This window comes from Petaurus breviceps, unplaced genomic scaffold, assembly GCF_028583685.1.
Source record: "Petaurus breviceps papuanus isolate PSGF00001 unplaced genomic scaffold, PetGlider_PUasm1.0 90895, whole genome shotgun sequence".
In the NCBI taxonomy this organism is placed as follows: Eukaryota; Metazoa; Chordata; class Mammalia; order Diprotodontia; family Petauridae; genus Petaurus; species Petaurus breviceps.
Genome location: NW_027187372.1, coordinates 6,288,507 through 6,315,803, shown reverse-complemented (window position 1 = coordinate 6,315,803; position 27,297 = coordinate 6,288,507). Strand labels below are relative to the sequence as shown.

At 35.4% G+C, this 27,297-nt stretch overlaps 1 protein-coding gene and 1 non-coding gene across 2 annotated transcripts in view; one reads left to right on the top strand and one right to left on the bottom strand.

Annotated features, from left to right (window-relative positions):
• HMCN1 (hemicentin 1) overlaps positions 1-27,297 on the bottom strand; it is a 514,591-nt gene that overhangs the window by 240,716 nt on the left and 246,578 nt on the right. The window contains exons 15-21 of the mRNA XM_069074427.1: positions 24,854-25,012; positions 15,862-16,056; positions 13,472-13,567; positions 11,325-11,452; positions 6,460-6,604; positions 3,370-3,482; positions 2,273-2,432 (exon numbers count right to left, since the gene is read on the bottom strand). Coding sequence (XP_068930528.1) covers positions 2,273-2,432; positions 3,370-3,482; positions 6,460-6,604; positions 11,325-11,452; positions 13,472-13,567; positions 15,862-16,056; positions 24,854-25,012 — 996 coding nt within the window. The remainder of the gene's footprint in view (positions 1-2,272; positions 2,433-3,369; positions 3,483-6,459; positions 6,605-11,324; positions 11,453-13,471; positions 13,568-15,861; positions 16,057-24,853; positions 25,013-27,297) is intronic.
• Positions 9,710-9,816, top strand: LOC138151271 (U6 spliceosomal RNA). The gene has a single exon (XR_011165787.1). It is a non-coding gene; the product is annotated as a U6 spliceosomal RNA (small nuclear RNA).

Genomic DNA, 27,297 nt, shown 5'->3' with positions numbered 1-27,297 from the left:
GCTGGAGAGAGCAGAACTTTTGGTGGCAGAACTGAGAACTGATCAGAACTGAGCAGAACTGAGAAGTGAGAAGAGAACTCTTGTGGTGGCAGAGTTGAGAAGGAAAAAAACTTGTGGTATCCTGGCACTTTATGTTTGTCTCTTCTGTCTGTGTTGATGTTTGTTTGTGATACTTTGTACAGAAGCCCTAGGACCTTACTGGAAGCCCTGTAAGAGGATTTTCTGGCTGTCTGTTTACAGAAGTCCTGGAGGAGGGTTTTGGAGGTTCTAGGACTTTACTAATGATTTGTGTTGACCCCTCGGACCTTGTTTGTGGGTCTGTGTTGATTTCTATACTGATGATTTGTTTTGAGTTCTCAGACCTTGTTGGTGAGTCTGTGTTGATTTCACAGGCAAATAGTAGATTGATGATCGTGCCAGCAATGTGTATGAATGTTGTTTTGCCCCTGTTAAGCTTTGTCTTCCCAGAAACAGGAACTGTGAAGGACTTGAGGTGGACTGAACACTGTGATCTTCAATATGGAATGGGAACTGGACAAGTAACTGGATGAAGAACTGGACAAGGAACTGAAAGCTGCATGCCTTTGAACCCAGGTGACAGTTGTATAGATTCAGGCAGGAGCTGGGACCATGGAAGAGGAACCATGGGAGCTGAGAGCCAGACTTGAGTCAAGATGAAAAAATCTCTTCTTGGGTACCTGATGCTGACTGAGAAGATTATGATTTGCTGTGACCTAGGGGTGGAGAACTTTGACCTTTGTACTTTGTGTCCATTAAGGAACATCCTCAAGGATGACTGAATTAAGGACTTACTAACTGACTTAATTACTAAATGATTGAGTTACTAAATGATTGTACTTTGTTTAAAACTATGTGGCCACTTTGGTGAAAATTATGTAGCCATTTTAGTCATAAGTTGTTATATCATAAGATTGTGAATGCTGTACTTTGTTTTCTGTGAATTTTTTGCCCTAATTGCTGAAATATAGAGAGTTCACTATACTATGTAATCAGAACCTTGAAGCTGTTTGCAGTCCTCCAGAAAGCTGCTCATGCTTGGCTTTACACATACAGGGAGTTGATTCTGGAATGCCTTATTTATCATCAAATTATTGTTCTCTTTAAGTTAAACAATAATCAACATAGGTTTTAAAAGTTATTCAGAGATTGGCATGTAGTTTAGTACAGGACCACATTCAAAGCTTTTCCAAGATGGTATACTGTGCCAAGGCTTAAATTCACCTGGCATAGCCTTTGAGAACCCAGGATCACGTCCACACCATGATGAGGCATCAGTGTAGGAATTTGTGAATAATAACACCTGTAGTATTTTACCACTCTGGATTTAGAGAATGAAATAAAGTAGTATATATAAAATCTACTTATAAAACTTAAAAGGCAGAAGAAGGAATAAGCACTTATTAAATGCCTGCTATGGGCTAGGCATTCTATAAAGCATTTAACAACTATCTCATTTGATCCTCGCTACAATTCTATGAAGTAGGTGCTATTGGGATTTCCATTTTATAGCTGAAGAAACTGAGGCAGACAGATATTAAGTAATTTCCCCAAGATCACAGAGTTAGTGTCAGAGGCTAGATTTGGACTCAGACCTTCCTGACTCCAGAACCAGTTTTCTATCTACTGCTCTACCTAGCTTCTTCTAGGCATGTTAAAGTGCCATAGAAATGTCAGTTATTATTTTTATTAAATAATTAAAATTTTTTCAAAACTTGATGTGCAAAGAGACTTCATATAGTTCCAAATTTCAGGGGTCATCTAATGGTTTCCAGACATTTTAAATGAGGAATATGGAAAAAATGATAGGAAGGCAATTAGAAGACTTCTCACTCTTTTGCTTTAGTACAAGGATTAAGAGGTCAGCTGAAATGCAGTCTTAAAGTAAGCCATCTGCAAAAGCAGCCCTCCAGGGCACAACTTTAACCCAAGACATAACTGAGGTTTGGCTTGCTAATACTTTTAACTAACTGGTATTACTGAACAAGGGTTGGGTGTAATGAGCATATTACTCTGAGAAAACATAATAAAAATTTCCAAGCACTTATATACTTTCTCCCCTTATAACCAAAATCATAGTTGGGTAGAGTTGCCCTTATACGAGATTTTAGTTGGCAGAAATATTACATTTTTGGGAAAAATCAAGCCTTACTTTAGGGGTACAATCTTTGGGTAAGGTTATGTAAGGGACAGCTGTGTGTTTTGGCAAAGATAGAAGGTGTCAATGAAAACCACTTTTCAAATAGGTTCTTACCATAAACTGTCAGTTGAACTTTTCTTTTGGCATATCCCGCTGCATTGGTGGCAGTGCAGACATATTCCCCACTTTCCTCACCTCCTGGTGACACTATATATAAACTTCCATCTAATCCTGAAGAAAATTTAGCATTGCTGGGAGAAATCATTTCTCCTTTCTATGAAATAGAATAAAGATCAATGAATGTGTAAACTTGTGTTTAGACAATAGAGATACGACACTATCTGTAGAAAACAGAAAATATATAACCTTCTATTCCCAAAGAATACACAGCTTTAATTGTTTTAATACAAATACCCTTTCTATTACAGAAGACAGATTTAAAAGCAAAGAAAAAGTATCAGGTTACTTCATTACATAGAATCCAAGGTATTGCCAAGACTTTTCTTTCCTCGTCTACCAAGGGAAAATGGAAAAAAAAAAAGAAGAGAAGGTAGATCATTTTTAGTTCAAAGACATTGAATGGGTGAGCAAGAGAAAAAGGTCCTAGGAATAGCTTTGCCAGTAGGCTGTATGACCAACTGAAACATTGTGTTTCAATTTATTGTTATATATCAAATACAAATAGCAATATATGTTCTTCATGTCACTGGGTTTTTAAGAGTGTGAAATGAAATCATACATTAAAATGTTTTAGTTGCATATACTTAGTAGACACAATAAATTTTTATTTGATTTTTTGCCTCTAGTTTTTATAGAAGATTAGCTCTGTTAAATCTATATACTGATCTCTCATCATGATATGGATGTACCCTTTCCTTTTCAAATGATGTTTATGCAATGAAAAATGATACAGCCTATCAAGATGGAAAGGCTTCCAATAGAATCTAGGAGATTGATTGTGTCAGTTATTAGAAGACTAGTCTAACTAAGTTTGTAAAGGTTCCGAAAATTTGGTCACTAAGTGATGGATTTTTTTTGGCAACAGCAATTTATGAATATTATCTGTGAGGCCATAAGGATGTTAATATCTACATTAGGGGAAGGATTAATCCCCATCAACAAAGTTGTAGTGAAGAAGCACTATATAATCTACTATTAAGGTCCAAGGTACAGAGTAACAATATTTCTTCTAACTAAAATGAGATACCTACCTTGGACCAGACAATAGCTGGTTTGGGAACTCCACTTGCTTTGCATGGTAAACTTACAGGGACTCCTTCAATTGTGCTGAATATCTGTTGTCCGTGATGAATAATTGGCAGAACTAAAAAGAAAAACAAACATCAAAATTTGGCATGGCACAATAGCCAATCCTGTCTATCTACTCTTCTAAGCTTCATAGGTTCTGTTTCAAATTAAAATTATTATAGTTTTTAGAAAAGCCTAGCAAGGAAATAGCTTCTGAGAAACAGAAAGTATAAGTTAGTATGCTGAGTCAATGGCCAATACACAATGATTAATTGACTTTCTCAAGAACCTCATAAAAATTCTTAAAAGTTAATCATGTAGAGGGCCCAAGTTAGACCTCATGAGAGCAACCATTGGGTAGAAAGAAAAACAAGATGGAAAAGTCATTTACTCATACAACTTTAAGAAAGAAGTACATCTTAAGGAAATACCTCAACAAGAAAGCACACATTCTCCCAGGTCATCAATAAGATGACTGAAAACCAACTACAAAAAGATGGACCATATGTAATCATAAAAATAAGGGGAAAAACTGATTTTTTAAAAGAAAGTTATAGCTTTAAAGATACATTTAACTCAGAAAATGAAATACATTTTCCTAAAATAATTCAAGAATAGACTTTGAAGGAAAGCAATAGGTGATAAAAGGAATGATAGACTACTTACTCCCCAGAGAAAGAAATAACAAAGTTGCAGAGGGAATCCTTGGTAAATCTTGGAAATTGACAACTTAGTTGGTATAACAATTCATGATAGTTTAGATAAGCCATTTTACCAAATAAATACTGATTCCAAGAAATGAAGATGAAATAGAGAATTAAGGCATTTTTTTAATAATTGAGGAAATTTGGGCATTGATACCCCCCAATTATCCAGAAAAAAACTGTCTTTATCAGCGAAATTTATTAAGTAATTGTTCAAGACTCCATTTTACTTTATAATGGCACACATTTATTAATTCATTGCTTCAAATACTGAGGATATGTTATTTCTAAGTCACAGAGATCTCATGACTGGTCAACTGTAAGAATGGTGGTAAATATGATTAAGGGAAATTGGGAAACCAGAAAAATCTGCTTATGCTGGTGCCAATGCAGTGTCTAAAAAAGTCAGTCATGAGAATGCTTTGGGGAGTCAAGGCACTAATTCCAAGTACTTTGTGTTGACGACTTCTATTTTAAACTAATTGGCTAGTTAAACTGACTGGCTCAAAATGTGTTGCTAAAGGAGACTGAGCATGTCTTTATTTGGAGAATTTTGACAACAATAGAGAAGTGCTTATTTGTGATGGTGAATAGTTGCCTTGTACTGGTAAGTGGGCCATTTGGTCTCAATATATAGATCACAGTTACCTTGCATTTTGTCTGTGGGTTGATCTTTTGCCTCATTATAACATGGCAATATCAAGGCATTTGTTTATTGTGTCAAGTATTTTTAGAAATTAATTGATTCATTATAACCATCAATGCTATCACATCCAGAGAAACATCAGTTTAAAGAAAGGTACAGATTGGAATACCAACTCCCCATTGATAGAGAGGGATGATAAACTGCTAGCCCTCAAGATGTTTTTGTCCAGTTGAGCAGTTTGTAGATCAAAAAAGTTTGAAAGCCACTGAACTCAATAATCACTTTAAAGTCGTTTGAAATTATTATAACAATATCAATCAACAAATATTTCACTGTTTAAAGAAGAATGAATGAACTATATATGAGAGAATGCACTTCTTGTTTTTTAAATTTTATGTTAAATTTAACACAATAGTAAGAAAATCATCCTGTTTGTGTGCCCTCCTGAACATTTTTTGTTTTAAGTTGTGTAATTTTAATATCTTAATAGATGTCTTTTTTTCTTCTTTTGACTCTCTAGCACCACCCATTTTCTCACTCCACACAAATCAACACATTGGCCATGTCTAAAATGAATGTCTCATCCTGTACATCTAGTCCATCATTTTTCTGCCAAGAGTCAGGAGACACATAAGGTCATTTCCCAGCTTGCTATTCTAATATTTTCAAAGTATTTTATTTTTCAACTGGCAGTATAAAGGATGTCATCAGACAGATGTATTCACCAAAAATAATTTTTTTAAATGATGAGCCAGTCACATAGCTATTAATGAGCTGCCTGGATGCTGCAGTTGTGCACATACAATGTGAAGAGACTAGAAGGACCCTAGCACACTAGATAGACTCCCTGTAGAAGACTGATATGATTTCTTGGACTATAGTCACACAAGATGGGTAAGGATGGGTTGTGACTGATAACAGATCTATGATAGCAGCTTTCTTTAGCCAATAGACTTCCTTATCATAAGCTATTTACTTCCATTCTGGTCCTCCTCCGGGGCTATTTTCCAATAATTTGGTAAGTGTTCCTAATCCCTCAAAAGAAAAAAAAGGCAATTTAATACCTTAAATAATTACAAGATAGTCACTTATAAATGAGATACAACAGGTAACCATTGGGAGGAATAAATAGAAAAAGATGTTGCATCATTTAAAAAAATCAGTGACCTTTAAAATGTTTAACATCCATGAGGATTGTATATATGTAAGCAAGCAGTAGTGACCATATGAAAAGTTTAGACCATCTCTGGAAGACGAGGAGGTCATTCTTAAGGACAAGCTTATTGCACAATCAGCAAGGGAAAGGCGATTTTGGAAGGTATAAAGTATTCAGCTTGCCTGAAATCACAATATATTTTTAAACATTCTCTCTTTCTCTGAGTTGTGTTCCCTTTTATCAATTAAGAAACTACTTACACAAGCATTTGGCAAGTAGGAGTTGCCAACTCCCCCTAGCATTTGTATTTTCTTAGTATAAAAGGGGAGTCTGAAAAAGTCATTAATCATTGTAGGTTTTTTAAAAATTAAAATAAAGTTTCCTATAAGAATAAAAAAATACAAATTAATTTCAAAACATTAAAGGGGGGTTAGTTTACTATTTGCTTTAATTTAGCCTATAATATCCATTTTAGCAACAATTCAGAGCAAAATTCAGCATTTTAGCAACAGTTTAGGGAAAAGATTTCACTGAATAGATTTCTTACCATACACATTGACATTAGTAGTTTTATTGTGAGCTCCAGCAACATTACTTGCCACACAGGTATATTCCCCTCCATCCTGAAGGCGAACTCTTTCAAGGTGAAGGCTCCCATCACTACGGATACTGATATAAGGATTTGGAATCACCTTAAAGAGAAAAAAAGAAGGTAATTTTAAGAAATAAAGTTGAGCACATGCCCTTTAGATATTCTTTTCATCAGTTATTAGGAAAGTTAAAAACTCAAGGAATCCTTTAAAATCTTTTTGGTTTTTGCTCCAAAAAAATATTATAAGAAAAAAGCTGCTTATAAGAGAGAACAGATCGTGCAACAGTAGTTAAAACTGTATTTAATGAGAAGCCCCACAAGTAATTTCCTTAAGCATTTATCAGACAGTCAAGTTTCATACTTCAGTATATTTAAATCATTACCTAACATCCAGTTCTACTTAAAAAAAAAAAGACAGACTTGGCTTGAAGATGCTCTTTCCTACATAGAAGATCTTATTACCCCTACACAAGCAGATTATATTTTTATTTTGGCACACTCTAGGCCCTGGTTCTTGAGGCAGTCATTTTGGCAAAGGGATGACCACTTAATCTTAAGTATTGGACCTGGAATCAGGAGTGGCGTAGGCTCTAATCCCACCTCAGATATACATTTACTATTTGTGCGACTAGGGTAAAATTAATTAACCTTTGTTGGTCTATTACTTCCTATATAGATGGGAGTGCAGATGTGCAGCTATGTGGTACAGTAGAAAGAGGGTTGGGCCTGCAGTTAGGAAGACCTGAGTTCAAATATGGCCTCAGAAACTTACTAGCCATGTAATCTTCATCAAGTTACTTAACCTCTGTTTGCCTCAATTTTCTCAAATATAAAATGAAGATAATAATAGCAACTATCTTCCAGGGTTGTTATGAGGATCAAATGAGACAATATTTGTAAAGTCCTTAGCACCAATACCTAGAAGACACTAAATAAATGTTGTTTTCTACTACCACTACCACCACTACCACTATTGCTATTGCTACTACTACATAGGATTGTTGTGAAGATCAAATGAGATAATATAAAGTGTTTTTGAACAGTTTATGAAACCATTATCCAAAATATCTTATTTGTGATAACAGGTTATTTATTGCTTTTATATAATAATAATAATAATAATACATTATTACTTATAGAATTTATAGTCATGATAAGCAATGGAGATAAATACAGTGAGATAGGAATCACATCAGACAAAAGCTGTAAATGTTTCTGGGTAAATATGACATGCCATTAAGTGGCATGGTATGATGGATAAAGTTGGTCTTGATGGAAGATAGTTCTGGCTTCAAGTCCTACCTGTGACACATATTGGTGGGGTGACCTAGTCATTTAATCTTTCAGTGTTCTAGGCAACTCTCAAAGATCATAAGTTGCAGAGAAGGTTCTATCTTGCCCTTCCTCTCTTAGGAGTTTTCCTTTACCAGTGAGACCAAAAGTATACTTCTTATCTCTATTTATTACCACCATTTCTACATGTCTTTCTTTCTTTTTAAAGAGGACCCAACCTGGAGTAACTTGGAGATGTAGACTAATCATAAATAAATAACAGAAAATTCATCCCTGCTTTGGGAAACCTAGGTTTTCTAGTACAAATAGGTGACCTTTATCTAGTACACAGGGTTGGTTTTTGGAACATAATAGAAAATTGGGGCCAAAAGGGATTCAGCAGCCATAAGGAAAAACCCCATGAGAGAGAGTAAAAAGGATGAAATGAACTTGAACTTGGCACATACCTATACCTCCCAGGCCACAATTTCTAAATTTAAAAAATACCTACTAGGAAACCAAAGTTCTTCCATTTTTCAAGAGAGATGACTTACTTTAAAAAATCTACCTGTCATGTATCACTAAATTTATTTCCTTACCTATAAAATGAGAGGTCTAAAGTCCTTTAGGTCCAAAATCTATGATCCTATACTCTTATAAACTACTAAATTTAAAATGATATACAATTTAAGAACCCCACCTAAATGAAATTTTTCACTAGTTTGTACAGCCCTACTAAAAAGGATTTGTTCTGAAACTCAGGATCTTCTTGGATAGTTACTGAGATTCCTGAGAAGAGGCCCTGTCCCTTAGAAGTAGACTTGTATCTGCTGCACTTCACTTTGCAACATTTTTTTGGCATTTCAACTGGCAGTAAGTGGTTTTCAGTACCATTGTCACAATTTCCTCCCTAAGACTCAGTTTCTAATAAACTCAGCTCATTGGCTACAGAAATGGAAGTTGTTTGGAAACCCACTTTCTCCTTAACCACAGTAGTGGGGAATTTGGTGTTGATAAGGGCAAAGTCACCATCAGAACCAACTGGTAGGGCAGAATGAGGTACCTTCCTTGGCCTGATATAGAATAGGACTGGGAAAAAAGTCCCAGAATAAAGTAAAACGATCATTATCTCTACATTTCTTCAAATCACTATACTTCCTCTCATAGCATTGTAAGAAGTAGACATAGGGAAAAGAGAAGGGGGGGGGTCTATGTTTATTCAACTAATTTCTTATATCATTGAGTTTTGAGGGTACAATTAATATTTATTTCAGATCCACTTCCATGGAATTTATGCATACTGTAACAAATGTACTCCATGCAAATAGTATTTCCTTATTCAGAGTTTTCTTCAAACCTGGATCAGCCCCTGGTACTCCAGAACAATTCTCCCCCTCTGCCCCAGCAGCCTTCTCAGAAGGCAACACCTCTACCCCTATCGCTTTTTACTTTGATTGGTGAGTTCTTCTTTGAATCTACATTTGAGGGAGTACCCACATCGGTCATCATGTTTTCTTCAAACTCAGACTAACTCATGGCAGTCTATATCATTTGGGGGGTGGGGTGGGGGAATAGGAGTTAAGTGACTTGTCCAGGGTCACACAGCTAGTAAGTGTCTGAGACACAATTTGAATCAGGTCCTCCAAACTCTATTCACTTCACCACCTAGCTGCTCCTTCCAGTACCCTTTTTCCTCCTTTAGAATATAAATTCTTTGAGAATAGGGACTAATTTTGTTTTTCCTTGTGCTTACATTCTCAGTGTTTAGCATAGAGCCTGGAACATAATAAATGTTTTATCTATATGTCATTGATGTGATCCAAAATGTTGCTGGAGAAAAGGGAAAAAACTTTGAACTACTCCAAAGACTGTAGCTTTGGAAAGTGGAAATATAAAATAGTATCAAGAAATGCAGTGAAAGAATTCAACACTGGTGCTCACTTTGGCAGTACATATACTAAAATCAGAATGATATAGAGAAAATTAGCATGGCCCCTGCACAAGGATGACATGCAAATTCGTGAAATATTTCATATTTTTCTAATATACTGTTGTTGGAGTTGTGGATTGATTAAACCATCCTATAGAGCAATCTGAAACTATGCCCAAAGGGCTATAAAACAATTCATACCCTTTGACAAAGCAATACCACTACTAGGTCTGTATCCCAAAAGAGAAAAAATAAAAAATAAAAAATTACCATTATGTACAAAAATATTTATAGCAGCTCTTTTCTGGGGGTAAAAATTGGAAATCAAGGGGACACACATTAATAGGGAAATGGCTGAAGAAGTTGTGGTATGTAATTACAATGGAATACTATTGTATTATAAGAAATGATGAGCAGGATGCTCTCATAAAAACTTAGAAAGACTTACATGAGTTAATACAAAGTGAAATGCAAAGGGTACAAAGAAACAGCAATATTGTGGTTTGATCTGCTGTGAATGAGTTAGCTATTTTCAGCAATACAAAGACCTGTGACAACCCTAAACGATTTAGGATGAAAAATGCTACCCATCCCCATAGAAAGAATTGATGGTGTCTGACTACAGATTGAAGCATTTTTTTCTTTCTTCACTTTATTTTTTCTTGAGTTTTTAAAAAAATCTGTTTTCTTTCACAACATGACTATTATGGAAGTGTTTTGCATGACTACACATATATAACCTATGTGGAATTGCTTGACTTCTCAATGAATGGAGTTGGGGAGGGAGGAAGGGAGAGAATTTGGAACTAAAAGTTTAAAAACAAATGTTAAAAATTGTTGTTTACATGTAACTGGGGAAAAATTAAATACTAAATAAATGCCAGAAAAAGGGGAAAAAAAGAGAAACCAACACTGTTTCACATTAATAATGTGTACAGTGAAGTACTTTCAGCAATCCTGGGATTGTTATTTGAAAAATGGTTTGTAATCAAAGTAAGTATGCCTTTGAGAGTAATTGTGGTTCATACTCACTTTGGAGTTAGGGGATCCGAGTTCAAATTTTGTTTCTATCATATACCACCTCTTTGATCTTAGGGAAATCAGTGAAATTCTTTGGGTTTTGGCTTCTTCATTTATAAAATGAGGTTACTGGACCAGATGGCTTCTACTGTTCCTTCCTGATCTAATCTTGTGATCTAATCCTATAATCTTATTTTGTGATGATAATAGCTGAAGTTACTTACAAAGAATGGGCAATACACAAAGCATTGGTAGAGGCTTTACAGAAGTCTACTGAATTTCATACTGTGCTGATGTGAGACATTAGTGTTTTAATTTTGTTAGCGAGATAGTGTTTCTCTGTCTCTCTATATCTGTCTCTTTGTCTCTCTCAAAAGAACAAAAATCAGTGGTGAGATTCAGCATATTCAATCTTATAACAACTATGTGAGGGACAAATTTTCTTCCTCAATGACCTGTTTGTACTCTCCATCTCCCAACCCAAATCCCAACACTTTGCTAAAACATGTTCTCTTGCTAATGTTTTTTGGTAACTTGCCAAATATAATTTATAATATATTTATCATGTATCTTTTAATTCTTCAAAAAATACTCTTACCACAGCTGAGTTCTTCAGCCATCGACGTTCTGGAATGGGATTTCCAGCCAACAAGATGCAAGGCAAAGTAAGCTGCTGTCCTTCAATTACATTGGCTACAGCAGGGCTGATTCCAATAAGTGGAGCAACTGAATGCAAGAGAGAATTTGGTACATTTAATTAGGCCTCATCCATAACAACAAACTACCTATAACCTATCTGAAAGCTATCATTAACATAGTGCTTTAAAGTTTGCAAAATGCTACACACCTTCTGATTTTCACAACAACTCTGCAAGACAGGTGCTATTGTCAGCTCCATTTTACAGACAATGAAACTGAGGCACTGCAAAGTTATTTGACTTGCCCAATATTACATAATAGAGTAAAAATATTTGAGGCAGGATTCAAACTCGGGTCTTCTTGACTCCAAGTCCAGCACTCCAAGGCACTGAGGCACCTAGCTGTCTATCTGGTATCTACCATAAGAACAAAATAACTAAAACTCAAGTCTTCTTACTAAACTTCTCTTTCTCCCAGAACACATACATACTTGCCAAAGTAATGACAAAATACAATTGGTGAGTTTTTAAAAGAATCCAAAGCCTTGCATAATGACTAACATGACTATGAGGAATAGAAACCTTAAATTTTATTTAAAAGTCTTCATTTTTGGAAGAAATATTAGGAATAAAGCTTAATAATAAAGAGTAAATAAGAGATTCTGCATGTTCAATGAGAATACTAGCATTTTGGTAAAAGTAGAGAAGAGAACCAAAGTATCATATCCAAGGAACAGGCAATGAGCAATGTTATTTATCAAAGTAAAAATTATATTAAATTGTTATGCACCTAATATGTGCAGAGCATTTTTCTAGATGCTGAGTGAGGAGATATGTTAAGATTAAATGAGACATGCCCCTGTCCTTGTAGAATTCACAATCTAGTTAGTGTGATAGTAAATAGGTGCAATTACAATGAACACTTAAAAAAAACTGGAAGTGGGATTCTGAGGAAGGATAAATTGTCCAGTTAGAGTCAATCACTTTTCATTATTTAGGCTAATCACTTTGATGGTTGTTCCAGCTTAGTTTTCTTGTTCACTTTAACATCTAAAAAGATTCCTGGTTCAGAGAACCTGAATTGTGATAGGGAGTTTGGAATACATATGCATGCATGTATGTAGTGTGAATTTCAAAGCCATCTATATAGAGCAAATAGTTGAAGCTGTGAGAAGATATGAAATGACCAAGGACTGAAAATAACGATGATAGCAAACATTTACATAGCACCTACTATGTGCCAGGCCTTTTACACAGATTATCTCCCAATAACCTTGGGAGGTAGGTGCTATTGTTATCATCCCCAATTTATATTTGAGGAAACTGAGGCAAAGAGAGTTTAAGTGACTTGTTCAATATTACATCACTAGTAAGTGTTGAAGGACAAATTGGAACTCAAGATTTTCCTGATGTCAGGGCCAACACTCTATGCCACCCGGCTGCCCTAAGTAAGTATCCTTCAGGGCTCTGCCTTAGTGTCTCTCTCTCCCTCTCTGATTCTGTCTCTGTCTCTCTTTCTGACTCACTCTCTCTCCACTTCAAAGACATAAATCATAGCCACTGTGCACATAACTCTTACTTTTATATGCTCATCTTTGATACCTTCTCCAAGCTCCAGCCTCAGATTGCCAACTCTCTGCTGGAAACTTCCACCCTCATGTGGGATCACCTCTACTCAGGGTTATCTACTGAGTGTTCCTTTGCAGAAAATGGGAGGTTGCAGGGCAGCACACACATTATGTATCCCTGTGCTGCTGTTTAAGCAACTGCCTGACTGTATACTTAACACCTTGAGCATTTAGTTGTATATCCGAAGTGAATGGATTCAAATCTTAAGCCAGGGACAAAGTTACTATCTAACCGCTGGGTTAAATGAGAGGATTTGCTCTCACTGTTGCTGTAGTGCCAATGTTCTATGAAATAAGGAAACAAAATCTTTCTATAAAAAAGAAAGATGAGCCCAGGGATATATCTCATCATAACAGGAATGAAGTATTGCCATTAACATGTAAAAGATACAGAAGTGGATTGTTTGTACAAAGAATAGAGGCTGTTCTGAAAATTCAGAGATGCCCTGTTATTGGAATGATCACCAGAGTCTTCTCACCAAGTCCTGTCACTGTTATGGTTGCCTGTGCCTGGATCTTTCCAAACTGGTTCTCAGCTTCACAAACATAAGTTCCTTTATCACTGGCCCACAAATCTAAAATAGAAAGGAAGAGATTTTTACAAAGCTATTCCTAAATACCAAAATATTTAATTCAATTTTACTATTTTGGTAAGACTTGCATAGGAAATATAGCAGCCCACTTCTTAGAATTCAAAATGCTTAAGTTCTACCATATCTCTATTCTTTCATGAGCATCACTCGAACAGCATACATGGTAAACCTAGTCCACATCTATTATTCAAAATAAAAATATCTAGAAGAAGGGGAAAATTTCAATCAATCATCTTATTAATTACTCTATATAATATGAACTTTGAGATAATTTTAAAAATATTTAGATTGACTCTTGAAATAACTGCTGAAAAAACAAAAGAAATATTATTGGAAATTAATTTAAATTTAATTCTCCTTCCAATGATTTCATTTTGTTAGTGATATTGCTGCTTATCTAGTGTCTGAGGCTACACAGTTTGTTTGGACTTATCTTTGGATTCTTCCCTCTTCTTTCTAACATATGCCCAATCAGTCACCAAATCCCAATGTTAATAAAATTTATTCCTTCCTCATAATTATTTTTATTACTACCTCTCTCTAGATATTCATAATGTTTTGCCTGGAGTTATGTGATTTCTTTTTGGCAATAAGTTTTGCCTTATAAAATCCATAAAAACCACTTTCATCATGCTATTATTCTACTGCTCAAGGTCCTATAATGGCTCCTTACTGCCCATCACATTAAGTCCATACTACTCTGAGACCCTCTATAATCTGATTTTACCTTCCATTTTCAAACAAATTTCCCACTTTTTTTTTTTAAAACACACATACTTCATTCTAGACAGGACTACCTGCTTGGTGGTCACCGCAGGTGGTGTGGTAGGTAGGTCCTGCTTGCTGGTGTTCTGCCCCCCTTCCTTTCTCCTTTCTCCACCAGGACTTTGTAAACATTATCCTTCACTTCATGAAATGACAGAATCGTCTTATTGGAGAGTTGGAAGGAACCTTAAGTGGCTTCCTAATTCAATCCAAACTTCAAAATGTATTTCAGCTTTAATATCCTCCACACATAGTTAAAACAACTTTTGCTTGAAGACCTTCAATAAGAAGATATGCACTAACTGCAGAGACAGGGTATTTCACTTTTGGATAACACCAATTCTTAGGATGTTTTTTCCTTCACTGAACTGAAATCAAAGTCAGCTCAAATTCTACCTCTCCTATGAAGACTAGTCCCTGACTAGTCCATATTTTGACTACCTTTTCACTAAATTTCTACTATAGTCAGCACCACATAGTTTTAGCACTTAATTTTTCTTTAATCATATCATGTACATCAATTTTATCTCTTCAAATAGACTACAAGTGTTTTTGAGAGCAGGAACTCTGACACATATTTCTTTCACATCTACCATGGCATGCAGTCGACTCAGGAAATATTTGTTGATTGATTTAACTCACTTTACTTTTGGATTTGGGTAGCTCACAGAGGGCTCCGGAAAATCCTTAGTTCTTAATTATAGGCAGGGTAATACCAAAATATCTTTATCAGGGGTCAGCAAACTATATCCAGGGGGTCAAATCCATCCCCACTGCATAGCCCTCTGCCTAAAATATTTTTTTTGTATTTTTAAACAAAGTGATACTGCATTTTAAAATGTAAAAAGAAATTCTTAGTTCAAGTGCTAGGGCAGATTTGGCCCTCTGACCTTATTTTGCTCTCCCCTGAAATATATAAAAAGTGAAAAAATTAGCAAGTAATCCAAACATTTTACCTTCTTACTGTTAACTTTCAAGTACTTGTTGAAAAATGGAATGGATTTTAATAAATGCTTAAAATATATGAATTTCTGATGCCATGAAAATTATTATGTGGATCATCAGAGAGTTTACAACAGGCTATTTTTTCTTTGGATAGCCACAGTCCATAATGCAAGGTTTCCACACTGGTTTTCAGAATGCTTATCTATAACTTAATGCATATCACCTAGTGAAAATAAAAGTTAAATGAAGTAATTTTCAATAATGCTTTATGCTTTTCTAACCCAATTAGTTTAAAGCTGACTAGTAGGATGAAACTCATCGATCCACTTGTTACTGCTATAACAAATTCAGATGCATAAAAATGTCAAATACCTTCCTAGGAGTTGATGGTTAATTCAACATGGTGATGATAAATTGCAATATCAACAAAATATTACTTATTAGTTGTGTCCTGTACCCTTTAACTTTCTGATATAGTTTAAAAATCTGCATAAACCACATATTTTAAGCACATATACTTATATGAATGTGTATGTAGATATGCAAATTTATTTAATTTAACCTACTGATAATAGAGAGGGATCCTGTTCTTAGTTGACTGATGGAACTAACTGCAAAGGACCTTGAGAAAAGTGGCATGTTGTCCAGCCTTCGCCATTTGACTTTTGGTTCCGGGTATCCCTGAACATAGCAAGGTAATGTCACATTTGAACCGATTTCCATGGATATATCACTAGGTTCCTGTATAAAATTTGGTGAAGCTGAAAGAAATTAAGATAAGTTTATTAAAAATAGAGAAATAGTGCAATATGAAGCACCATTTAATGAATATGTTCTTATTTAGTCTGTTAACTAAATTTATATTTGTAATTTTTCCAGATGTATTTATCTATTTAGTCACAAGTCCTGCACACAGAAAAAGTAAATATTGCTATCCTTATCTTATAAGTTAAAAGTTAAATTGTAATCTTCAGAATAATATAGATTAGTAATGTGACACCTTAAATCAAGGACCCTTTCTTCAAAGGATTATATTACTTGTTAATTAATACTGTAATGTTCTCTCTTTGCCATTCATTCCATAGAACCTTATAAAAATACTAAATTACCTTTTTGAGTAGAATTTAAGTTAAAATGACTTCATTAACAAATTTTTCATTTAAAATAAACTGTATTATAACAAATTATCAGTTTGTAGCATAAAAATCTTATGCCTACTCTGAATCCTGTTCATTTCTCAAAACAGAAATACCCCTTTCACATTTGGGTTTCAAAGAAAGACCCAAGTTTGAGAATCATTAATATGAATAAGAATAACAGAGTGTGACATTCACTGAAAAGGGAAAAGTTAATTCTGGACATCCTAGAAAGAGAGTTGAAAAAGGATAAAGAGCATTAGTACATTAATTAACAAGTATTTATATAGTTAAGAAGTATGTTACAGATGTCATTTTGACTAGAATCTTATGTAACTAACAAATGAGTTGAAGCTCCTGCACCAGGAACAAGGTGCGCACTAGGCTTTTCCCTAGGATTCCAATAAGCAAAATGCAAGGAATACAGGAGAGGGATACAGCAGATACACCTTGACCAATTCAGAAAAGGAGTAACAAGCATGGAGGGAGTGCATTCTGCAAGATCAACTAAGTGGAGTAACCAATATGTTAGAGAAAGTTCATCAGCAATAATACGTGAAATACTTAGCATTATAGATTATGAAGCATATATTTTGGTAACTTGGGGAATAAGAAGATGACAATAGGGTGTTTCTTTGGTAAAGAGCAAAGGAATATATGTTAAGGGGTCAAATGTCATTGCCAATTGCATAAATTTAAGAATTCTGAGTAAAAGTGTCGGTTCTCCCAAGATTTTGAGATAAGCATAGAATAAACAGCAAACTTCCCAGGATCATGTGACAAATAAGCTGTGAAGTAGAAATGAAGACTCCAGGTGAAAATGCACAGTATTTCATGCATAAATTTTGGGGGCTATGTCATGTTATATGCTTCTGTTGAACCTGCAGTCCACCAAAATCCCCAGATCATTTTCTAATGAATTACTATCTAACTCTCCCTTCTCCAACTCAGACTTATGAAGCTGATATTTTGAAATCAAGTATAGGATCCAATCAAGCTATTGTAATGCCAAGCATGAGCAGCTTTCCAGAGGAATGCTACTGTGAACAGCTTTTAAAGTTCTGATTACACAGTATAGTGAACACTCTATTCAATAACAAATCAAGGCAAAACATTCACAGAAAATCAAGATACAGCATTCACAATATTACAACTTATCACAGAAAATCAAAATACAGCATTCACAACAACTTATCACTAAGATGGCCACATAGTTTCCACCACAGGGGTCACAAAGTTTTGAACAAAGAACAATCATCTAGTAACGCAATCATTCAATCATCCTTAAAGAGGCTTGCCTCCTTAAGGGACACAAAATACAATAGTCAAAGTTCTCCACTCTTGGGACACACTAAGTTACAAATCAATTACTTATTCAGTCATCATTCACTTAGTACAATCATTTAGTCAATCAATCAACTCAATCATTCACTATTCAATCATCAGAAAATACACAGATCCTCCACCCAACTGTCACCTGGGTTCAAAGGCAGACACCTGCCAGGTCTTTGTCCAGTTCTCCATGCAGTTCCTGCTTTACATTGGAGCTCACAGTGTCCAATCTAGCTTATATCCTGCACAGTCTCTGTTCCTGGGAAGACAAGGCTTAACAAAGACACCAACAGATTCATACAAAGTACCAGCATCACAGTCATGCTTCCTCAGTCTTCGGCAGCTCTGGCTGGCCCTCAGAAATCCTCAACAGCCTCAGCAGCTCCAGCTGGCCCTCAGCTCTGACTGGCCCTCAGACACAGCAGAAATTCAGCTGGTTTCCAGAATCAAAATCACTTCATCCAGGTTCTCCAAATCAAAATCATTCCCTCCAGCTTCTGGGGGCCTTTCCTTTTCAGCCTCTCCAACAGCAGCAGCTTCTGCCTCCAGCACCTGGCTCCAGGAAGATCTTGCTGACCGAGCAGGGTCTTCTCCTTATATACACACAGCATTAGCTTCCTGTTTCAGCCAACCCCTTCCTGTTACTTCAGCAACAGGGATTCATACCTTCTGTTTCTTTAACTGAGGCTTGATTAATTACTAAGTGCTAAGTACCTGTTACCTTTGCCAATACAAAGGGATCAAATTACATTACTATTACATCTATCAACAAGAATTCATCAAGCACATCTGTACTTTAACTAGGCACAGAGCTAAGCACTGAGGGTACAAAGACACAGGTGAAGTAATTTCCTTCATGAAGCATACATCTAATAAAGGAAACAACATGCACATATATATGCATAATACATACAAAAGGATAAGGTAGTTTGGAGAAATAATGTACTAGCTACTGGGTGATGGGAATCAGGAAAGGATTTCTATAGTAGGAGGTTGTTTCTTAGAAGTTAAATACAATTACTATTACTATTAATTACAATTACTATTTAAATTACTAACAACAAAGCCATTCAATTGAGCATCTACTACAGATTCACTTAAGACAGTATTTAGTGATTTGCAGTCATGACTCCCCTCCCCCCCCAATAAATATAGTCTTCTGTTCCAAATTTTTGTCTTTTAATGGTATTCAAATGGAGCAAAACCCTCCAAAGGTCCTCTACCATGTTTAACTTTTTCTGTGACCTTTAAAAACATACATATTAGCAGAAAACATTTGTTTCTTATCTCTCAATTAGCACATAAATAATTTATCCAATAGATTTTCTTCTAATTAAATAAAATGTGTGTTCCTATATTTCTCTTGGGTCCTACATTTCCATTTCAAATATCTACACAGTTTTGACCTTTGGGTAAATATGCTCAGAAATTCTCTATTTTATTAAAGGTTCTTTCCCCTCCATTGCCTCCAGTTCTGATAGAATTATACTTAGTTTTGCCCGATGGTTTATTTGAGGGGGGGGGCAGTCATTACTTATTGCTTTTTGGAATATTGGATTCCATGTTCTCCTTTTATTTAATATGGCAGTTGTCAAATCTCATGTGATCCTTCCTGTGTCTCCCTGATTTTTTTTGGCTACTTGTATTTTTTCTTTTATCTAGAGGCTCTGGATTTTGATTATGACATTCCCAGGAGTTTTCATTATTGGAATTCTTTAAAGGAGGTGATGTGTGAATTCTATTTTCACTTTATCCTCTGATTGTAAGAGTTCTGGAGAGTTTTAATTTATAATTTCTTGGTATATTGTATCAAGAATGCTACCTTCCTCTCAGGACTATTTCTTGCACAACTTTATTATCACCATAGGGCCCTGCAGGGTACCTTATACATTAAATGCACTTAATAAATACTTGTTATCAGGATTTTGTGATTTTAAAACATTAACCCACAAGTTGGCTTTGTGGCTGTGTGTGAGTGTGTATGTGTGGTTGTGTGTGTGTAGGTGCAGGCTTCTTTAGCAATGCTTTTTCTACTAGATGGAAAAATACAAAAGCAAGGCACTCTGCCAATAAAGGTGTGAATTTTGTAGACTTTCATGTTCCCAACACCTTTTTAACTGAATCCAGAATATGTGCCCTTAATACAAAATATCCACTGTAGTTTGATAATATATTCAAAGCAGTGTATGTGTATGCATGTATTTTTTGTGTCTATATGTGTTTCTGTATTTAGCTTTATCTCAACCTATTGATGTGGGGATTAAACTCTCCAAAAAGAATAAGACTGGCAAAATAAAGTAGCTTTACAAACATTCAGTCCCTCAAACCAAGAGTTAATCTTCTACCTTTCTCTGAAATGGCCATTCAGTTAGCCAAACTTATTCTGTGCACTATACTAGTTCTAGGACAGGTTAACTTTTTCAGGGTCATAAAAAAGAAATGCAGAAACTTAGTAGGTGTCATGTGGGACTGCAGACAGATATATTATGGGGACAGAGTGAAAACCTAGATACGAGGGAGAGTCAGAAACCAGAGGTCTGGGAAGTTTCGTGGTAATGAACTATTTTAATTATAATCCATTTTATTGTCACATCAGCACCATGAGCAATAGTGAATCATAGAAACAGGGAAGAAAGCCAAGCTGGAAAATAATGACAGCTGACACACAGGTGGCAATTAAATGTTTAAAAGAACCTCATATATTTTCTCATTTGTTTCTCATAATAACCCTATGAGGTAAATATTACAGGTGTTATTGTCTTGGTAAAAGCAATCAAATTACTTATCAACTTGGTAATCACAAAACAGGCTTTTACTGTCTTATAGAGACAATAAATAGGTTAATGTGGCTGGACTGGGGAGTGTAGGGATGTCAAACAAGGACAATTCCTAACAGTGTGAATGTCTCCATTGGGAGCTGGGAGGTGGGGACTTCCTTCCTTTGTCTCCTCATCTACTACTGTTTCTTCCTGTACTTTTCACATATTCCTAATTCTGTTTCTATATAAAAATTAGGGACTATTTCTCTTCTTTCTCGATAAAACAAAGAAATTTATAACAAATTTTTATAATGAGTATTTTGCCCTTATAAATCAAATAAATTATTACAAAGTGCGCTAAAAACTAAGACTACTCTGCCTAGGACAGCAATACTCTTACTAGGTCCTCACTAAAGCAAAGTAACTTTGGCCCTTGATTCATGTCATAACAGAAGCATTCTTCATATAATACCGGAAATAGAATTTTCTTTAACATTGTTGTAATTGCCAAAGGGGTAGATTGTGAAGTGGAAGATATGAGATATTCCTAATGAAAAACTGTCATGTAAAAGAAGGATTAGACTTACTCTCTTCCCAGAGGGCAGAACTAGGAGTAAGCAGCAGAAGTTTCAAAGAAACACATTTAGGCTTGATGTCGGGGGAAAACTTCCCAACTATAAGAGCAGTCCAAAAGGGGAATAGGTTACCTGAGGCCAGATATTGTATAGAGCATCTTCCTTAATAAAAAAAATGGCATTTGGAATCTAACCAGAGGCAGCTACTTTTTTCCATGAGAAATAGTGAGTTCCCACTCACAGGAGGTCTACAAGCAAAGGCCAGATGACCACTTTTAGGGTATGTTATAGTGGGGTTTTTTCAGGGATGGGTTAAAGTATATAGTCACTGAGGTCTCTTCTAACCTTGAAATTCTGTGATCCTATTAAATGATCCTCCCCACAATACATAAACTACTTTGCTCACAGTTCTATTCATTACAAAATGAAGAGGGTTCTCAAATACTCAGTGAAATTGGGTAATGGAGATGACCAATTTGCAAAAATCAGGTTAAGAAGGACCTGCTTTCCTCTTAATTATCTGAGTAACTCCAAAAAAAACCCCAATGAAACAAATTTAAAAAGCTATGGGAGGTTTTTTTTTAAGTTAGTTTTTGTGGTTGTTGTTTTAAATGTGTGGCTGAGTGGATAAAACACCCGTTTTGGAGTCAGGAAGACCAGAATTCAAATGAACCCTCACTAAATGTGTGAACCTGTGCAAGTCACCTTAACCCTGTTTGTCCCAGTTTTCTCATTTGTAAAATGAGCTAGAGAAGGAAATGGCAAACCACTCTAGTATCTTTGCCAAAAATACCACAAATTGGGTCATGAAACATAAGACACAACTGAAATGATGGAAAAACAACAACAAAATATTTGTGGTTTCACAAGATTGAGCAGATCCTATTTACCTGGGAGTAAGGCTAATACAATTGGAATTAGTGATTCAATGGTAAATTTCACAAGGGAAGTTCCCCCCAAAAGTAAGTATTCAAAGGAAAGAGAGTTAGAGAGTTGAGTAGTAGTACATTTCTGGAAGATATACACATGTTTACTCACAAAAAGGTTAAGTAAGATGACTATTTAAATTATTAACAAACAGAGGCATTACCTAAACTCACCATTCAATGGATTATCTACTACAATTCACTTAAGATAGTATTCAGTAATGACAAGTTATTGCAGTTATGATTCCCCTGCCCCTTTAAAAAAGGATCATATGGGGGCAACTAGGTGGTGCAGTGAATAGAGCACTGGCCCTAGAATCAGAAGGACCTGAGTTCAAATCCAACCTCAGACATTTAAAACTAGCTAGCCATGCGATCTTGGGCAAGTCACTTAACCCCAATTGCCCTGCCCTCCCCCTTCCAAAAAAAAAAGCAAAAAAAATCCCAACAATAGTAAAATATCTATAGTAGCACTTTAAAAAAGGATCATATGTTCTTTAAAGACCCCATAGGTTTAAGTCATTAATACTGGTTAATAACCAAGAGAGGTGGCATATGAATAATATTTTTTAAATGAAATAGTGAGATTACTGGAAGAGGGACTTTGATCTTGCCTTATACCACTTTTTTCTTTTGTTTATTCTAATTATAATTAAAATAGATACTATGGCAACAATTACATCACATGAGACAAACAGATTGATATATAAGACTTTGCCCTTCCTCAAGGGGCTTAGCATATTGCTTTGAATGTACTAGACCACAAAACACTAAACCATAACCTCAGAATGAAATCCAGGGCAGTGCAGAATGCTGCAAGTAAAATCTCTGCCAGGTCTAACTTTGTGTTTGATGTAGTCATATTCCTTTCCTCAGAATGACTTCATAATCTACTAGTTCTTTTTTTCAGAAGAATAAAAATTATTGGTAACTTTCCCTGTTGACCTGAAATGGCTACAAATTAAAGCTACAGTCATGGGGTGGTGGTGGGGTATATAGATAGGAAAAAAATAAAAAGAGAAGAAGTTGACCACAAGAAGTAAGCAACCAAGAATTACATTAAAATTTTAAAATATAATTTGGTGTCATGATCATAAAGAAATAGAGGCATAAAACTGGTAATTGGAGAGCTTAAAAAGATAGCCACAGTAATATACCTAAATGCATGTTCTTCTTTCAAGTCACAAAATACTGAAATTTAAATAATTTGGTTAGGAAGCCAAATGACTCTGGCATGCAAATGAAGACCATTTATGTACTACTTCAGTCTTGACACTCAGTATTTCATGGGATCTTTCTGGTTAGGTCTAATTAAGTTCTCTTAAATGCAAGAAAAAAAAACTAGTGATCCTTATGTATTATTAATTCTAAGTACTATAGCATTAATTTCATATTTCTACATTACCTGTTAATGTTTAAAGTGTGTAAGTAAATACTGGAAAGAAAAATTTCTCAGAAATCTCACACAGGATTCATCTAATACTAGTACTTTTGTGTAAAGTAGGGCATACCAAGGCACATCTAGGACATTGAGAATGGAAGCAATCTCTGGGTATATATATAAAGGAATCAGAAATTCAGAGAGAATGATAAGGGTTATCTGCTACTATGTTTTTCCTTTCTTTCACTTCCTGCCATACCTTTGGCTGCCATGTTATGCTTAAGAAGAGATCTATTCTCTCCATTAAAAACTGGAGGTGACAGTGGAGAATGAGGGCAAACCTCAGAAGTGGTTGATAAATGGAATAGAAATTAACTACAGATTCTATTTACCTGGGAGTAAGGCTAAAGCAATTGGAATTAGTGATTCAATGGTAAATTTCACAAGGGAAGTGCCTTTCCTTTTTCTTTCCACTCCCCTTCCCTTATTTTCCCCTTTCTTCCTTTTCTTCCCTTTCCATTCCCTTATTTTTCTGGCCCTCTTTTTCCCTTTCCTCCATTCCTCTTCTCAGACATCTTTCCCTTTTCCCTTCTTTATCCTTCCTTCCCCTCTTCTTACTTCTCTTCCTTTGCTTCCCTTTGCTCTCTCCCTTTCCCTTCTCTTCACTTCCCTTTCCTGTACATTCTTTGTATTTTTCTATGATAAGACAAAGTACACACCCTACTAATAATTCATAAAGTCAACCATAATTTGGTAAAGGTTTTTTTAAACCTTAAAAAAGATTCAATTTATTCCTTTTGGTGCAAGATATCTAGGACTGAGAAAACTGCTGTAATACTCTTAAGGATAGGCATCTACGTATGCATTTAAGTTAATGAGCACGTGACCAAGATACAGTTTAGATATTGTTTTTAGTTCTTAGAAGAACAGGTGCAGATCTTTTTGGCTACCACCAAGTTCCTACCACAACATTAGGGGACCTTGCACTATGCATTGGGAGATGGCATTAGTGAGTGGTTAGAAAATCATTCTTAGAACCAAAGCGCAATAAAAGATTTGTGAAAATTAAGAGACCAAGTTACCGATGAATAACCAGTATTACATCTAGTATCTCCAAAGTAGAACCTCAAATCTTACTCTAAATTCCAATATCCAGACATATATCTTTTCAAGTTCAGTGTCATAGAGGATGACTTTTGATGGCAACAATTCTAAACATCTCTGATTTAAAATGATCATTATTTATCTATAACAGATCAAATCTCAGCAATGGAAATCATAACTCTTCCTTGACACAAAAGTTCCAGTTTGGTAGCCAATTATATTTGGTCATTTGAATTTAATTGAACATTGAAAAGTTTTGATTCTTGCTGATACTAAAATATCAATAACCAGAGAAAAGAGGATAAAAATCTACCCATCCTCTACAGAAATGTTTGTCATGCTTACAGCCAACATCCAAAGTTATGTGGCCAGTTGCTCGTCCAGCTTCATTGATAGCTACACAAGTATAATCGCCAGCATCCAAATCTTGGGTCTCTTGAATTTTCAGAGTGCCCCGTTGTGAGTCAATATGGAGAAATGCTGAAGCTCTCAATTCAAGATCACCTAAATTGAAATAAAAGAAAGGAAATTTTAAAAATGTATATTCCCTATAATTTTTCTCAATATTATTTACTCTGAAACATACTGAATAAAATAATATTGAATAATTTTATTATAAGATTGTTGAAATTCATTTTCAAGACTGAAGCTGCTAAAGTATTTTTTTGGGAAAAATAAAATCAATATCCATGAGTTAGTTTTTCAAACTATATTTCTACAGGATTACCTAATCCTATAATCAAAAATCTATAAACTGAGATACAGTAGTTAAGGAATAGAGTCACCGGTCCCAAAAAAATTTAAGTAAAAAGCTGCTGACTTCACAAACCCCAATCAGAAGAAAAATGCCATTTTCTTTTCTACCACCTTGGGGTTGGTAAAAGCTAGACAATTTCCCTTCATTTCATCTGTTTTCTTCTGCCTTATGTAGTACCAATTGCTACTTCTAGAAGTTGTTAAAGCTAGGGATTTGGTTGGGGTTATTTTTTTCTTTGCTTTTTTGAGGGCAATTGGGGTTGACTTGCCCAAGGTCACATGGCTAGTTTTTTTGGTAAGTATCTGAGGCCAGATTTGAACTCAGGTCCTCCTGACTCCAGGGCCAGTACTCTATTCACCGCACCACCTAGCCAACCCTATTTGTTTTTATTTTTAATTTTTTTAAGGCCAGGGATTTGTACTTGGCTCAAATACCATAATGAATATTTCTATTACTTGTTTACTATAAATATATAATGTTCAGATATATTATTGTTTAAGAAGGGTTTTTTTTACGACTCCAGACACCCTTCAACATGTTGTTTCTGTAGGAATATTCATTCTCAGTTCCCACCAACCATTTTTAGATTCCAATACTTTTGTCAACTGAAGACTAACTGAATCTATGATTTCACTGGCATCAGGAACCCCAGGAAGAAAAACAAACTTATTCCACTTATGCTTCTTCTCATAAAGATTTAACTAGAGGCAGTTAGGGGCACAGTGGATAGAATACCGGCCCTGAAATCAGAAGGACCTGAATTCAAATCCAAGCTCAGACCTTTATTAGCTGTATGACCTTGGGCAAGTTGTCTCAAAAAAAATGTTTAACTCAAGCACTGAGAAGTCAAAGGGCTTGCCGACAATCATATAACCAGCATACTCCAGAGGCTCAACTTGAACACTTTTCTTGGTTCAGAGGCTAACTTAACTCTATTCACAATTTTGTGGCAGCCTCACCTGCTTACACAGACCATGAAAATATAGGTTCTCTCATATGTGTGTGTCTTAAAGGGACATAATTAAATTTCAGGGAAGGTGCTGGATATACATTGTGGGCAAGAACTATAGTACTTCATGGATCAAAGGCAGGAGAAGTGTATTCTCTTTTGTTTGTTAAAGAATCCTCCATTGGCATGGTGAGCTCTCAATCTATGTGGCAATACCTTTCCTGAGCTCAACCAAATATAATGGGAGGATGGGATGGGGAAGTGAAAGGGTAGATATAGGTCTCTGAGGGTCAATGTTTTCAAGAATTGTTTGTGAATTGTCTTCTCTGTGACCTTGAATATGTCACCACCATGGGTCTTAATTTTCTCATTTATAAAATGAGGGGTTTAGACTAGATGCTAAGGTTTCTTGAAACACTAAGTTTATAATCTGAAGTATAGCTTCCTAATGTGTTCTAGAAATGTAGACATTCCTTGCAGCTACACAAAGGACCCATATACTGAAGTTCTGGATACCATGAAAAGAACTGGCTCAGCTTCCAAATGGCAAAGGGACAACTCTAGTGATTCTTCAGGTCACCAAATGGAACATTATTCAACAGACGTAAAGCAATGGGCAGATTTCTTTTTCTAAAAGAGCCTCAAATAAAAAGAAATTACATTAGAAACAGCTGTTAGTGCCCAAACTAAGTATTTTTCAGCATTCCAAAAAAGTAATCATCCTCTTGAGTTTGCTACTACATACCATGAGAAAACGGGAAGAAGCAAATAAAGCAGTGTCTATGAGCCTCTGAGAAATTATCGTAAATAAAAGCAGATGATGTTGACATAAACTTTCCTCCCACCATGGGAGGATGGAGTGTGACCTTGCTATTCATCAAGTCTTAAAATATTTGGTCTTGGTACATTGTTTTTTTTTATTTTTTGTCTCTTACTTCTTTCCTCTGTAGTTGAATTTGGTCATAACAGGATTAAATAAAGATTTTTGCTGAGTTGTTTTCCCCCCACAAATTAAAATTCTAAAATGTAGCAGTAATGAAACACAGCAACATGCATCAGAAAGTTGAATTTCACTGAAAGTAA